A 14,608-nucleotide genomic window follows, 5' to 3' on the forward strand; every position below is an offset into this window, starting at 1 on the left:
ATACTGGTAATTATCAAAATTCCAACAATGATGACTATAACGAAAACAGCAATAAAGATATTTGGTGGAATTAAGATCATATATCCCACCCAATATATGAAGACACAGTTGATCTGAATGCAATTTGACTTTATTCTACAGAGTTACGCTTTGGCTTAGAATAAACTACACCACAGCAGAAGGTTTTAGAAGGCGTCCATCAGCTTCACTCTTCATCATGTCCTTTCTGTGATGGGAAAGAATTAGAGAATACAGAGGGCCATCAGGAAGAGAAGATATGGGTATGCACTAGTCAAGCCTTACTGCATTCAATCAAACCTTCGGTGGCTGTATAATACATTGTCTTTAAGTGCCTTTGCTCTTGTTGAGAGCATCGGTTAGATTACTAAATTGCAAATGTAAACTAAAGAATCTGTCAAATATTGTAGCCTTACTGACCTTGGAACCGACATCCCGGCTCTTGGCACGCAGCTTGTTAACTTGAGACTCAGCAATGTCGGCCCTTTCCTCAGCCTCGTCCAGCTCATGCTGTATTTTTCGGAATTTGCCAAGATGGTTGTTGGCCTGTTCCTCCTGTGACATGGAAACACGTCAGGCATCATTACTCAAAAGACAGACACCACAAAACATAAGCACACCAAAGTTTCCCATTATGTTAATTCCACACTTACAGCTTCTTCAGCAGCTCTCTTGTAGGCTTTCACTTTCAACTGCAACTTATCAACAAGATCCTGGAGGCGGGCCATATTTTTACGATCCTCGTCGGTCTGTAAATGAGGACACCATAGGGTAATGGTAGTTTGTTGATGAAAATCACAAATGTACACATGGCTGTCATTTAACTGTAAAAAAAGATCACCTGGTAAGTGAGTTCCTTGATACGTCTCTCATATTTACGAATTCCTTTGACTGCATCAGCAGCCTTCTTCTGCTCAGACTCAACCTCATTCTCCAGCTCTCTCACCTTTCATAAAAGCATTTGTGTTACCAGGTAAATTACTATTGTTTCGTATGTGTCTCAAATGCACAATATGTACACCTTCTGTAAAAAAGTCACACTCACCCTGTTTTCCAGCTTCTGCACCTGCTTCTTGCCCCCCTTCATGGCGATTTGTTCAGCTTCATCCAGGCGGTGCTGCAGGTCCTTAATAGTCTGCTCCATGTTCTTCTTCATGCGCTCCAGGTGAGAACTGGTATCCTGCTCCTTCTTCAGCTCCTCTGCCATCATAGCAGCATCAGTTATGGCCTTCTTGGCCTTTTCTTCAGCATTTCTGCATTCCTGCACTGCCTCCTCCACCTCAGTCTGAAGCTGGTTTGTGTCGCTTTCCAGCTTCTTCTTTTGGTTCAGTAGGCTGGTATTCTATTAATGGAAATTATTTTCTTAAACATTCGGGAGGAACATTTGCTGGCATAAGTAGCATACTATTCACAGGCTAACTAGCTTGTGAAGATAGAGAGCAAAATTGATACAGAGAAATATTGGAAGAAAACCCGTTGAAGCTTACAAGAGACCTGGGACTTGAGAGAAATGTTTTACAAACCTGTGAGTGCAGCAGCTGGACCCGCTCATTGATGTCCAGCAGCTCTTGCTCAGCCAGCTTGCGACCTCTCTCAGTCTGTTCAAGACAGCTTCTTAGCTCCTCCAGCTCTGCCTGCATCAGATTGTTACGTCTCTCTATGATGGCAATGTTCTCCTTTAGATCATCATTGGAACGGAGAGAGTCGTCCAACTGGAGTTGGGCATCCTGGAAGACAAGATTTGTGCAGTCAAGTGAATGTCTTCTTGCCAAATACAGATGAAATATAATCCAGCATCTTTTACTCCAGATATACCTTCAGATGAGCGTGAACGCTCTTCAGCTGTTTCTGGGCTTCTGATGCCTGTCTGTTGGATTGACTAAGCTGGATCTCCATCTCATTGAGGTCTCCTTCCATCTTCTTCTTAAGCCTGAGGGCCTCAGTTCTGCTCCGGCACTCTGCCTCAAGAGAGCTCTGCAGGGTATCAATTGCCCTCTGCAGGTTCCTCTTAGACTGCTCCATCTCTTCATCCTTCTCAGCCAGTTTGCGCTCAATTTCAGCCTTGACCTGATTAAACTCTAGCTGGGCTCTCAGAATCTTACCCTCTTCATGCTCTAGAGAGGCCTATAAGATCACAATGGTTCAGATTTATTATAAATGTTTAAAGTGCAGCTATGTTCAAGATACTGTATTACGATTGTGTATTAGACACTGGGCCCCTACCTCAGCTTCCTCCAGAGCAGATTGGATCTCATTCTTTTCCTGCTCCAGCTGTTTCCTTATTTTTTCCAACTCATGGATGCTCTTTCCTCCCTCACCAAGTTGCTCAGTAAGGTCGGAAATTTCCTCTACGAGGTTAAGGACATAAATTGGTAATTATATTGCATTAACAAAAAATCTACATGCCCCAAATGATAATCTGAAAGCTTACCTTGGAGGTTCTTGTTTTCCCTCTTCATGGTCTCCAGTTGATCCAAAGATTCCTCATAGGAGTTCTTCAGCTTGAAGAGTTCAGTGCTAAGAGATCTGGCCTCTTTCTGGGAGCTCTCCAGTTCACACTGAGACTCCTCATACTTCTGCTTCCACTCAGAAAGAACCTGTTGGAGTATTTTTTACAGACATGTTAAAAGAAAAGGATCACACATTTTCAACTTAGAAAATGTATCTATGGCTTCAAATTTTACTTTGTCAAAGTTTCTTTGTTTCTTGTCGAGAGCGGCAGCGGCAGCATTTGACCTCTCCACATCCACCATTAGATCTTCGATCTCATTCTGCAGTCTGTGTTTAGTCTTTTCCAGGGAGGAACACTTAGCGTTCACTGCTTCAACAGATTCTTCAGCATCCTGCAGACGCTGAGCCAGCTTCTTCCTAGTTTCAATAAAGAGAAAGAGAGGACATTTTGTATCCACAATGTGATTTGTTTAGCAGAATGTTAAAAAATATTTGGACACTTTACTTTGCCACTAATAGCTGCATTTTCAGCTATCAGACAAACTTTTTGTTCGTCTTACATTTTAGAAGAATCATATTACGAACAAAAAGCCTATCTGCTAGAAGAGTAATTTTGTATTTTATAGTGTATTCAAAAACACATTAGTTAAACTGAATAGATTACTGTAATGACTGGCAGGATTCCTTACTTGGCTTCTTCCAGCTCCTCAGTCCTCTGAATGGCATCAGTCTCATACTTGGTTCTCCACTGTGCCACCTCAGAGTTAGCCTTGGACATGCCACGCTGTAGCTCAGCCTTGGCCTCCTGCTCCTCTTCATATTGCTCTCTAAGCAGGTCACAGTCATGTCGAGCAGCCTGCACTGCATGGGCTAATGCATTCTTTGCCTGGGAGAAAAATATTTTCACACATTTAATATCATAACCCAGGACGAAACAGCTGATTGCAGTATCACACACTCATACACTTGAGATGTTCATGTTTTACCTTTGACTCCTCCTCCAGTTGTCTTTTGAGGTCCTCAATCTGCTGAGTGTAGGACAGCTTCCCTCTACTCAGCTGAGATACGAGAGAGTCCTTCTCCTCAAGCTGTCTGGTAAGCTCCCCTAGTGAAGTACATAAAAAAATTGTTAAGAACAATTTCACTTCCTTGATACTCATTGAGGAAGTAAAAACCGTGGATTACTCACAAACATACCATTCTCTGTTTGCAGCTTAGCTTTACACAGGCTGAAGTCATTAATGCTGCGCATGCCCTCTTCATACTTTGCCCGGTATTCACTCAACTGATCTTCCAATGTTCTGCACGCCTTCTCCAAATTGGTCTAAAGACACAAAATGCATGATCTTAAGACACATTTTAAATAATCCCTCACGCATTCAGTGAGAAACACATATAGACCAGATCATGAAAGGGGGCTGTACCTTGGACTTCACAATATGTTCCATATTGGACACCACATCGTCAAGCTCTAGCCTGAGCTCGCTCTTCTCCTTCTCCAGTTTCTGCTTCACTCTCTGCAAGTTGTCTATCTGCTCCCCAAGGTCGGCCACGCTGTCGGCTTGTTTCTTCCTGAGTGTGGCAGCTGTAGCCTCGTGCTGCAGAGTGGCCTCTTCAAGGTCTCTGCGAAGTTTTTGGAATTCCATCTCCCTCTTTTTGTTCATCTCGATCTGGACAGATGTGGCTCCGCCAGCCTCCTCTAGTCTCTCACTGATCTCCTCCAGCTCTCTGGCCAGTTCTGCTCTTTGTTTCTCTACCTTGGCTCTGGCAGCTCTTTCTGACTCAAGCTCTTCCTCCAACTCCTCAATTCTAGCCTAGTGAGGTAAAATTGATAAAAAAATTCTTTTTAAGGAACATAAGAGAACAATTTTATTTTTGTTACACACTGAATTACATGTGATCAATTACCTGAAGTTCTTTCAGTTTCTTCTGAAGCTGAATGCTAGCTGCTTGTTCATCTTCTATTTTACTGTTTAGCTGGCTGACTTCAAAGTCTTTCCTATGGCCAAAGGCAAATTATTTGAGCAAGTTAAAATTTCATTTTAATGACAAATTTCACAGAATAATCAAAACAAGAATCAATTATTGTACTTTTTAAGACGCTCCTCCAGTTGTTGTTTATCATTCTCCAGGTCCATTAGGCTTTCCAGGGATAACTTTAAGTCTCCCTCAAGCTTCCTCTTTGCTCTTTCAAGATCCATTCGAATCTTTTTCTCTTGTTCCAAAGAACCTTCAAGCTAATTAACAATGACACAAAACACAACGCTTAGATTTTCTGCATGAATGCTATTTTCTCATTCTTTATTGCTCACAATACAAACTAAAGTACTCACATCATCAACTTGTTGCTCCAGCTTAGCCTTTGCCTTGGTTAAAGTGTTGACTTTGTCCTCCTCACTCTGCAAGTCATCCAGTGTTTGTTGATGAGCTTCCTGGAGAGCTTTCTTCTCCTTGGTCAGTTTGGCGATGATTTCATCCAGAGCTGCCATTTCCTCAGTTAAGTTCTTCACCTGTGAACAGGATTACAAGGTAAGCCAACAACAACATAAATACAGATTTTGATTATAGTATGAATCTAAAGATGATGGTGACCTTATTCTCAGTAGCGTGCTTCTCCTTTTCCACTTTAGCCAGAGTAAGTTCCAGATCATCAATGTCTTTCTTTATCTCAGAGCACTCGTCCTCCAGCTTCCTCTTTTTAGCTGTCAACTCTGCATTTATCTCCTCCTCATCCTCCAGTCTCTCTGTCAACTCTTTGGATTTGGCTTCCAACTGAATCTTGTGCTTGATCAGTTGCTCACATCTCTCCTCAGCATCGCAAAGATTATCTTGTTCCTATTTTGAAGGATTTAGCTTTCAGTAGAATTCACAATTCACAATTCCGAAGAATATTACTTAATCTACTAGATAATATCCTTGAATTTACCGCCTGGACTTGAAGCTGCAGGTCATTTTTCTCTTGGAGAAGAGAGACCATCTTCTCCTCCAGCTCCTTCCTGCGGGACTCAGACTTTGCATAAGCTTCTTTGAGCTTCAAAAACTCCTCCTTCATAGTGGCCATCTCCTTCTCAGACTCTGCAGATTTCAGCAGAGGTTTGATCTTGAAGAAGAGCTTCATCCAGGGCCAATTTTTGACCCCCATGAAGGCACGTACATTCCATTGGATCACGAGTAACGCATCCCTGTGAACAGTTAGAAATATCATGTAGGTTACATTGAACAAAATACGAATTGAATATATAGTCCCCCCCCAAAATGATTGTCATTCTTGATGAAGCTGGGCATAAATGGAAGCCTAAAACAAACCACATAGTTGTTGAGCTTTATTTACAACTTTATACAATTAAAAATAAAAAAAATGTATGTTTGGTGCCACATAATTTGTAAGGATAACAGCACTGAGCCAGACATATTTGTAGATAGTTCCATTAACATGGAATAAGTACTACACCTTTAATGTAAAATATGTTGGTGGATAATTGATGTGATGGGGTTAGTTGGCTTTTACTGATCCTGGGGCATGTGGTAAGGTCAACTACACCTTAAACTCCGCCCAGTATCAAAATAATTTGTCAAAATCACCTCTGCCAGGCGGTTGAAACTGGCCTGCAAGTCAGTGACAACAAGCGGCCATCAAAAATTCCAAAGAAATTAATAATTAACCACAAAATGTGCAATAACTATCACAATCTCTGGACTTGAATATTATTGAAAACATGTGGTTTGGATTGAAGAGAGCAATCCATAAACACTCAAATACCTCAATAACATTTCCAATGTGTTCTCGAATTTCATAATATTTTATGAAAAATCCTCAGTGCTGTTATTCTTGCAAGACGAAGGTGCACGATGAACCAAAAACAAATGTGCCAATAATTTTGGAATACATTTACACATTGAATTGTGTAATTATGGTCGAAGTACACTACATTTCCCCCACAAAAAATGACAGTCTATATCATTACCTGTGTTGTTTATTTTTCTGACTCTTTAACTCATCTTCATCAGTGGTGCCATTAATTTTGGAATACATCTATTATATTCTTACCTTCGTTCAACAATCTTTTGGAATTCAGCTCTGGCCAATAGACCACGTGATCTAGACTGGATTCCAGTGATAATAAGGGACAAACGGTCATCCCTCATCTCCTCTAGCTGACCAAGTAGACCAGCTTTGAAGAACACCTAAAACAGATTAGATCAGCTTATCAAAATCAGCTGAACAGAATGAACCCATACTGTTCATTCCTGATGAAATTTATTTTGACTTTTGACAGAGAATGACTCATGAAAATGTACACATTCCCAATTATATATTTGCACAAATACAGATGGGAATTATATATTACATTATTATACAATGAAAACAATAAAAATCTACATTCTGACATATGGCACATCAAGTTTTCCAAGAAAATATTAGCCCAGTAATCACAAATTGTTAAGCCCTATTTTTAAAGATGTATTTATTATATTAATTATTTGTGTGATTATTGATTAATTTATCCCTAATTCTGAAATATGTTATGTTAACTAATCTAAAGTAAAATCTGTGTCAAATATTGTTGCACCCAAGCTATCATTTCCCAGCCATACATTAATATAATTCATTTCCCAAATGCACTGCCTGTAAATGGTGCACAATCCCTTTTTTAAACGCCTTACCTTAGTGTGTCCAAATCTGTATTGGGTGTGATCAATATCCAACGAACCAAGCAGTTTCTCAGCTCCTTTTTTGCTGTCAATAAACTGTCCCTCGGGAATGGCAGCTGGATTCAGGATACGGTATCTACATAGAGAAATGTGTATTCATGAAAATCCTTACTAGAAAAGAGGAAATGTTTCCTGATTAAATGGAGCCTGTGTTGACCTCTGCTTGAAGTCCCCATAGAGGATCCTGTTGGGGAAGCCTTTCCTGCAGATCCTGATGCCCTCAAGCACACCGTTACAGCGCAGCTGGTGCATAACCAGAGGGTTCTCCATGGCCCCAGGAGTCTTGGTCTCGTTGGGGATGATGCAGCGCACAAAGTGGGGGTGAGTGGACCTCAAGTTGGTCATCAGCTTGTTCAGGTTTTCCTGTAGAAGCAATAAAACCATGAATCTAACAGTGCATCTAAAAACGTAAGCACCGCAGATGGATTTGCCTTTAGTTGTACACTCACCCTGTGCAAGGCAGACACTGTCTGAAAGGAGGAGCCCTTCTTTTTCTTTCCACCTCCTTTCCCTTCATCCGCTGCTGACAAGTAAAGTAAATATTAAAGAGCAATGTTACATTTATTATTGGTAATTTATCTTATATGATTCATTTGAACCGGCCATTACAAGTCCTGATCTACTGTAGGTGCAATCAGAATATATATATATATATATATTTTTCCTTTCATGCCTACCGTCAGCTGCAGCATAATTCTGGAAGAGTGTGGTCAACAGTTTGAGGTTAGACTTCTGGAACAGTCCGACTACAGTCTCATTCAGTGGGTCTTTGTTCTTCACCAGCCAGTTGAAAATATTGTAATCCACAGTACCAGCATAGTGAATAAGGGAAAAGTGAGCCTCTGGTTTCCCTTTGATCATCCTGGGCTTCTGGAAGTTGTGGGATTTTCCAAGATGGTTGTCATAAAGCTTGGCTTTAAAAGTGGAATCACTGGCCTTGGGGAACATGCACTCCTCTTCTAGGATGGACATGATACCCATTGGCTGAGGGGGAGACAATTATGAACAGTGTTCTTAATGACATAACATTTAGGCGTGTCTGTAGGTGCACTGGTCTTATTGAAAACATGTCTCTCACCTTCTCGATAAGGTCTATACAAGCTTGCAAGTCCATGCCAAAGTCAATGAACTCCCATTCAATTCCCTCTTTCTTGTACTCCTCTTGCTCTAGGACAAACATGTGGTGGTTGAAAAACTGTTGCAGCTTTTCATTGGTGAAGTTGATGCAGAGCTGCTCAAAGGTATTGTACTGCAATAAAAGGGTAAATTCAAGTTACCATATATGGCAAACAGTTTAACAACCTGAAAAAGTTATTCACATATCACTTTGAATAATACTCTGGCAGAAGAGCTCACATCAAATATCTCAAACCCAGCAATGTCCAATACACCAATGAAGTACTGGCGAGGCTGCTTGGTGTCCAAGGATTGATTGATTCTCACCACCATCCAGAGGAACATCTTCTCATACACTGACTTTGACAGTGCACCAATAGAATAGTTAACCTTTTAAAAAATAGAAAAGAAACAAATGTGGTCAACTAACCTGCTGATTAACATTTTGCTCTGTGTGTAAAGATCTTTGTCGTAAGTTATTTCTGGCCCACCTGTTGGACTGTTTGCCCCTTGGTGACCCACTCGTTCCCTACTTTAACCCTTGGGTGAACAAGACCCTTGATGAGGTCAGCCGAGTTCAGGCCCATGAGGTAGGAGACTTTGTCAGCATCTTAGAAGAAAATAAATAATACAGAACGGTGTTAGAAGATGTCTTTAAGATATAACCAAAATCGTAGCCCAAACTCAAAGGTTTGTCACACTCACCCTCAGTGCCATCAGCCTCTGCCTGCTCCTCACGCTGTTTCTGCTTGAACTTCATGTTGCCGTAGTGCATGATGGCACCAGTCAGCTTGTAAATGCCGTTCTTTTCCTCCTGAGTGAAGCCTAATACATCAAAAGCTTCCTAAATAACAAAAACAAACAGATTATTCCACCAGTACATTTAGAAAAACATTATGGTAATATATGGCTCCAGATGAGCCCATCCTTAATCAGTTCTCACATCAGTGGCACACAACTCTTCACCATCATTGATGGAGGCTACAGTTGTCTCTCCTTGGGAGATAAATTGATAGTCATAGGGGTTGTTGGTGATGAGCAACATCTCTGAAAAACAAATAAAAAATGTCAGCTTCTGTATATTCCAATGACATCCAAACAAAAACATGTTTTAGTTAGTGCAGGCCAGTATTCTTCATTTACCTAGCAATTCTGGTTTCTTTTGGGACAGAATCTGGTAGAAAATGTGATAGTCCCTCTCAGCTTTGAGCTGGAATGTTACACGGGACTTCTCTAACAGATCTGTAATAATACATGATGGAAAAGTTTAAAGAAGTACTTTAAATATATAGCACTAGTTTTATAGAGTATACAATATCATCCTTACAAGTCTCAATGTCAGCAGAGGCTAGCTTTCCACTAGCAGCAAAATGAATTCGGATGAATTTGCCCTGAGAAAAAGTACAATTGATGTGATCATTCATTTGAGCGTACAATGAACATATATATTTGATTTGCCTTGGATCATAAATGTTATGGGCAGAAACGTACAAATCTTGAAGAGTTGTCATTTCTGATGGTCTTGGCGTTACCGAACGCCTCCAGAGCAGGATTAGCCTGGATGATTTGATCCTCCAGAGTTCCCTAGAAGTATTCATAGCAGTGTGTTTATTGCAATCCCAGTCATGGAATGGCCATTAAATTGTACCTGTACAATCGACATGCTAACCTTTTTCTCAGGGGCTGCGTCTTTCTTTACAACAGCCGCAATACTGGCGTAGTATTGAATGACTCTCTTGGTGTTGACAGTCTTTCCAGCACCAGATTCTCCACTGAGGACATGAATACAGTTGAAGTGATCAGTCATACATTTAAAAAAAAGAATATATTAAATTTTCATTGCCTGTCATTTTAGCAGTTGTGTCTATCTATTTACCAAGTCCCTTCTCTATCCCTTATTTTTAAGTAGGATGACTAAGAACAAGTGATCGTTTACAGCAGCTGGTGATGATTAGTGACCACAGAGAGTCAGGACACCTGTTTGACAGCAGTGTACTGTTCCTCCATCACCACTTTCTGCAGCTTATGGTGCTCCCATCCAGGGACGGACCAGATCAACACAGCTGACCAAGCTGTCACACTGTTCACCAGCAACATATCAACCATGCATACCAATGCTGGCTTGCCTCAGAAGCAGGGATGGTTCTGGTTGTTCTTCAGGGGCAAGGCAGCATTGATATTCCGGGTGATGTGTTGCTGGTGAACAGTGTGACAGCTTGGTCAGCTGTGTTGATCTGGTCTTTGTAAGCTGTGTTATATACCAGCTTCTGTGAACAGCCATGGCCCATGATATCATCATTAATATATGTTGCCGCAATGCTGGTATGACTACGTGTATGTTGGTATGTTTCCTCTAGATGCGCCCTCAGTCTATGTTTCAATGTTTAAGTTTCTTCTTTAAAGGGTGACTGTCTGAATTTAAAATGCATGTTCTGTCGAACATTCTAAATGGAGAAAGAAATGAAAGTGGTTTGAAGTAACCGTGGTTTGTCAATGCAATATTTTCTAGTGAATTTACCCACTGATCACAGAATACAGTCATAATATGCTTTTACAGCACAGTGCAGCCACATTTTGATACTAGTCAGGCATAAGCATAAACAAATTCAGCTTGATTAAAAAGAGAAAATACTCACGTGATGAGAATGGATTGGTTCTCCCTGTCTGAAATGAAGATAAGCGCATGATCACAATAATTTTTCTTTTAATATAGGCTCGGCATTAGTACAATAATGTTTGAATATCTATTAGGAGAAAGTACGTTTATATTCGTATTCAATCTTAGTGAGTTTACCTGTCAGCATGTACTGGTAGGCGTTATCAGAGATAGAGAAGATGTGAGGAGGAGCTTCACTCCTCTTCTTGCCTCTGTAGGCCGTGACCACCTCCTGGTTATAAACTGGCAACCACTTGTAGGGATTGACCGTGACACAGAACAGCCCTGAGTAGGTCTGTAAAAACAGTCAATATAAAAAAAGTGGGATTGATATAGTTCATAGGTGGTTATGTACTTCATAGGGGGTTATGTACTTCATAGGGGGTTATGTACTTCATAGGGGGTTATGTACTTCATAGGGGGTTATGTTCATCAGGAGTTAAATTGGGTGGGAGCCAGCAGGAGCTGTGCTGAGACCTAGGAGGAGTTGAGTTCCTGTACTTCCACTGACCAGCAGTTAAACATTTTAGATACAACTGGAAAGCAAATATTAGGTCTCCCCCACTTCCCAAATCCCCATTTTACCTCTGATGATAATATACATACAGTAGTATGGTATTACAAAGCACTACATTTATGTCTAAATGTATGTTTGTGACTATATAATGTCACATTCAGCATTGTTGTGTAGTTAAATCTAAGACTGGTTGAGTATATAGGAAAAACAAACACGTATAATTGAAAATACCTGTTCACATTATTGTTGTTGCTGATTTTGAGTTACAAGAGACAGTGCCTCTTCAGGTCTAAACATCTACTTTGCTTTATTCCAATGTTGAAACAAAAGAGAATTCAGCGTATTTGGACTCACATAGATCATCCATGCTGCGTAACGCTCTTTGAGGTTGAACAGCACAGCTGGCTCGTGAAGAAAGGTGAACATGGCCATGTCTTCAATTTTATCAAACTTTGGCGGGTTTTGAGGATGGATATCACACTCCTTCACAGTCACGGTCTGTCAACAGAAATGTTTGGTGTCACAAAAGCAAGTATTGATGAACTGCAGTGTTTGTCAGTCATTAGAAAACCAAATAAAGTTAAAATGCTGTATTTGACTGTAACATGACAGCTATTTAGGTATTACAAGACAACAAAAATTGCTCAATAAATGTAAAATACAGCCATGGAAGTGTTTAGATCCTGAAAGGAGTTTCCTTTTTCTTGTAATATTGCATGTCGCTTGTTTCAGTATTTTCCTACCACCACTAGGGGACCTGGTCTCGCAGCTCTGTCACTGCTCACTAACCTTCCCAGTCTCAGTATTAACAGTGACTTTGTCACCATCTCTGCTGGTGATGGAACCCTTGACAAATTCCACTTCGGGGTCAACCACAAAGCATTCTTTCTTCATGTCGAATGGACGGGTCTGGGCTTCCAGGCGCTCTCTATCTGATTTCCTCAGGTAAGGTGCTGCAGCACCAAACTCAGCCATATGAGCATCTCCCATGGTTTACTTTGTCTACAGAAAGGAGAAAAATGTACTTACTTATATTTAGCTTTTTAAATGAATCAAAGAATGCTGTTAGTATTTTTTTCCACTTGGTCCACATTAAGTCAAGCATCAAAAAAGAACTGAAATGTTTTAGAAATAGGATATTCTGCAGATGACAGTTTTCTTTCTATTTGTATTTCTTTTCAAGCCTTTTTCTGAAACAGTAGGAATATATAAAAGAAGAAGGTTAATACAGAATCAAAAAGCCCCTGGTGTTAATGCCCTTACCTCACCAACCCCTATGTAGAAGAAAGATGGAGGAAATGGTCCTGTGGAGAAGAAACATCAAGTCATTTTAAGCCATATTTACTCTTTCTTATAGTCACCTTCCTCAAACATTCACTTTACAAATGAAATTCTAGCTCCAGCATGACTTCTTACCTTGCGATTGAATTGTGACCTATTGTGGTCCACACCATGTGTCCCTTTTATAAATGAAGGCTCTCTGCCTTACATGGAGATGCATCTCAGGGGCCAGGAATGTTATTGTGTCTATTTGGTAAAGAGGGGTGGGCGTTAATGAGTGGCAGAAAGTAATATAGGAATCAGTGAGTCTTATCAGTGATGGAGTCGCTAAGGCTCCATATTAGGTGCTCCTTGTTTTGTTGTGATAAATCATAGATATCTTCAAGCTCTGACAGGAAGTTAAAGGTTTGTAAGGTAGCAACTAGGCGGGTTACATTTTCCAACTCCACAGCAGATATGTAAAGGAATTTTCCTTTGTAAAGGAAGAAGAGAGAATACTGAAAACTCTGAATATTTATTGGTTTTATAAGAAATGCATGACACAAAGATCTTTATTTGACTACTGGTATGGTTTGCAAAAACACAAAAGAAGATGTTGGATTTCACAGATCTGATTTCAAAGAAAACAATGTGACGGCAGGGTTCTCAATTACCCAGACGGCTTAAGAGGGGTTAATGTGTGACATCGATAACATATTGTTTTATGTCATCATAGCTGTAGGCATTGCGGCAGCATAAACAGCAATATCAAATAGCCAATGGGTCGGTCTAAAAAAAGAACATTTAGGCAGCAAGATTAACCAGGCGGCAAGTGTCACCGAACACAGACTGTGATCTGTCAAAGGTGACATGCTTTAGATTTTGCTCAAAGAAAATAATATTGATACACAATGGAGACAGGCTGCAAATTCAGACCAATGCGAGGCCAAGGTCACTGACGACTGGCTGTCCATTATCACCCATACCAATAGCCAATGAAAGCTCTCTCTCCATGACTGCAGTCCTGCTGACATAGCATTGTGCCTTTCAGGACATAGATAACCCTGTGAAATTCCAGCAGATTGCCTTTCACTAATTAAGGAGTGTGGATTAGGAGTTGCTGTGGGCTTTGGGCGTTCAGAGGCCAGTTATTGTGTAGGATCAATTACAGAAGATGACTAAAGGTTTCTTTACATTATGAATAGAGTGAGATACAGATGTATCTCGTCCTCATTTGTTTTATGTTCATGGTGTGGGGTCAACAAGTGCAGATTTATGGCTGATTTTGTCTGAGTCATAATAACGACATGCTGGGCATGGGGATTTTTTATGAAAATCAAAGAAATTGAAAGAATCAGGTAGTCCCAAACTGAGGTAATCAAGGAATGAATACAACTGAAAAGTAAATATAATGTTTGTAATTTTATAAATAATCATAGTCTTTCAAAGGTCAATATATTTGAAGAAGAGTGGAGTGCTGGTGTGTTAAGATCATTTCCATTCTGATAGCTTCCCCAGACCAGTAAATAACAGCTGGTGTCAGAGTGGCAAATGGAAGTGAGAAATGCCATGTCACTGCTAAAGACCCAGTGGAGATAGCGCTGACCTATCAAGCGACCCAAAGTCAAAGTTCCGATCAAAAGAAACTTGAACAAGATAATGGTAAACATGTCGCCCCCCCCCCCCCCGCCCACACACAAATGATGCAGACAGATCTCTATAGTGAGATACATCATTGTGATATATATCAATCAACATCAGAAATATTGTTGTCAGAAATATTGCAAGCTGTATATGTATTCCTTAGCCTTTTTTTTTTTTTACCAGAAGTCGAACAGATCCTGATATAAATGTTGAAATGAAATCCAGGACATTTA

General features: G+C 40.3%; 1 protein-coding gene across 2 annotated transcripts; it reads right to left on the reverse strand.

Moving 5' to 3' along the window:
• Window positions 1-112: 112 nt before the first annotated feature.
• LOC105009935 (myosin-6) lies at window positions 113-12,948 on the reverse strand. Of its 2 annotated transcripts, none has more exons than XM_013131532.4 (39): window positions 12,888-12,948; window positions 12,735-12,775; window positions 12,261-12,473; window positions 11,826-11,969; window positions 11,093-11,249; window positions 10,935-10,962; window positions 9,968-10,070; window positions 9,790-9,882; window positions 9,626-9,689; window positions 9,442-9,540; window positions 9,242-9,345; window positions 9,004-9,142; window positions 8,790-8,908; window positions 8,539-8,688; window positions 8,261-8,431; window positions 7,860-8,166; window positions 7,632-7,702; window positions 7,340-7,545; window positions 7,135-7,258; window positions 6,518-6,654; window positions 5,396-5,651; window positions 5,062-5,304; window positions 4,803-4,979; window positions 4,561-4,706; window positions 4,378-4,468; window positions 3,894-4,283; window positions 3,667-3,793; window positions 3,456-3,574; window positions 3,159-3,355; window positions 2,703-2,886; window positions 2,450-2,615; window positions 2,242-2,366; window positions 1,834-2,142; window positions 1,542-1,745; window positions 1,064-1,360; window positions 860-964; window positions 672-767; window positions 439-573; window positions 113-226 (listed from the first exon to the last, which is right to left on the reverse strand). In XM_013131532.4, the coding sequence occupies exons 3-39, from the start codon at window positions 12,459-12,461 to the stop codon at window positions 206-208; spliced, it is 5,805 nt and encodes a 1,934-aa protein (XP_012986986.1). In that variant the 5' UTR covers window positions 12,462-12,473; window positions 12,735-12,775; window positions 12,888-12,948; the 3' UTR covers window positions 113-205. The 2 variants fall into 2 exon arrangements, with proteins under 2 accessions (XP_012986986.1, XP_012986985.1); XM_013131531.4 differs by having other exon boundaries at window positions 7,632-7,705.
• Window positions 12,949-14,608: the final 1,660 nt, after the last annotated feature.

This window comes from Esox lucius, chromosome 3 (assembly GCF_011004845.1).
Source record: "Esox lucius isolate fEsoLuc1 chromosome 3, fEsoLuc1.pri, whole genome shotgun sequence".
In the NCBI taxonomy this organism is placed as follows: Eukaryota; Metazoa; Chordata; class Actinopteri; order Esociformes; family Esocidae; genus Esox; species Esox lucius.

Coding starts and splice junctions, on each gene's coding strand:
- LOC105009935 (XM_013131531.4), bottom strand. CDS start 12,461: ATGGGAGATGCTCATATGGCTGAGTTTGGTGCTGCAGCACCTTACCTG. Junction 11,250..11,825: donor ACGCAGCATGGATGATCTAT/GTGAGTCCAAAT, acceptor CTGTTTTTACAG/ACCTACTCAGGGCTGTTCTG. Junction 6,655..7,134: donor ACAGATTTGGACACACTAAG/GTAAGGCGTTTA, acceptor AATCTGTTTTAG/GTGTTCTTCAAAGCTGGTCT.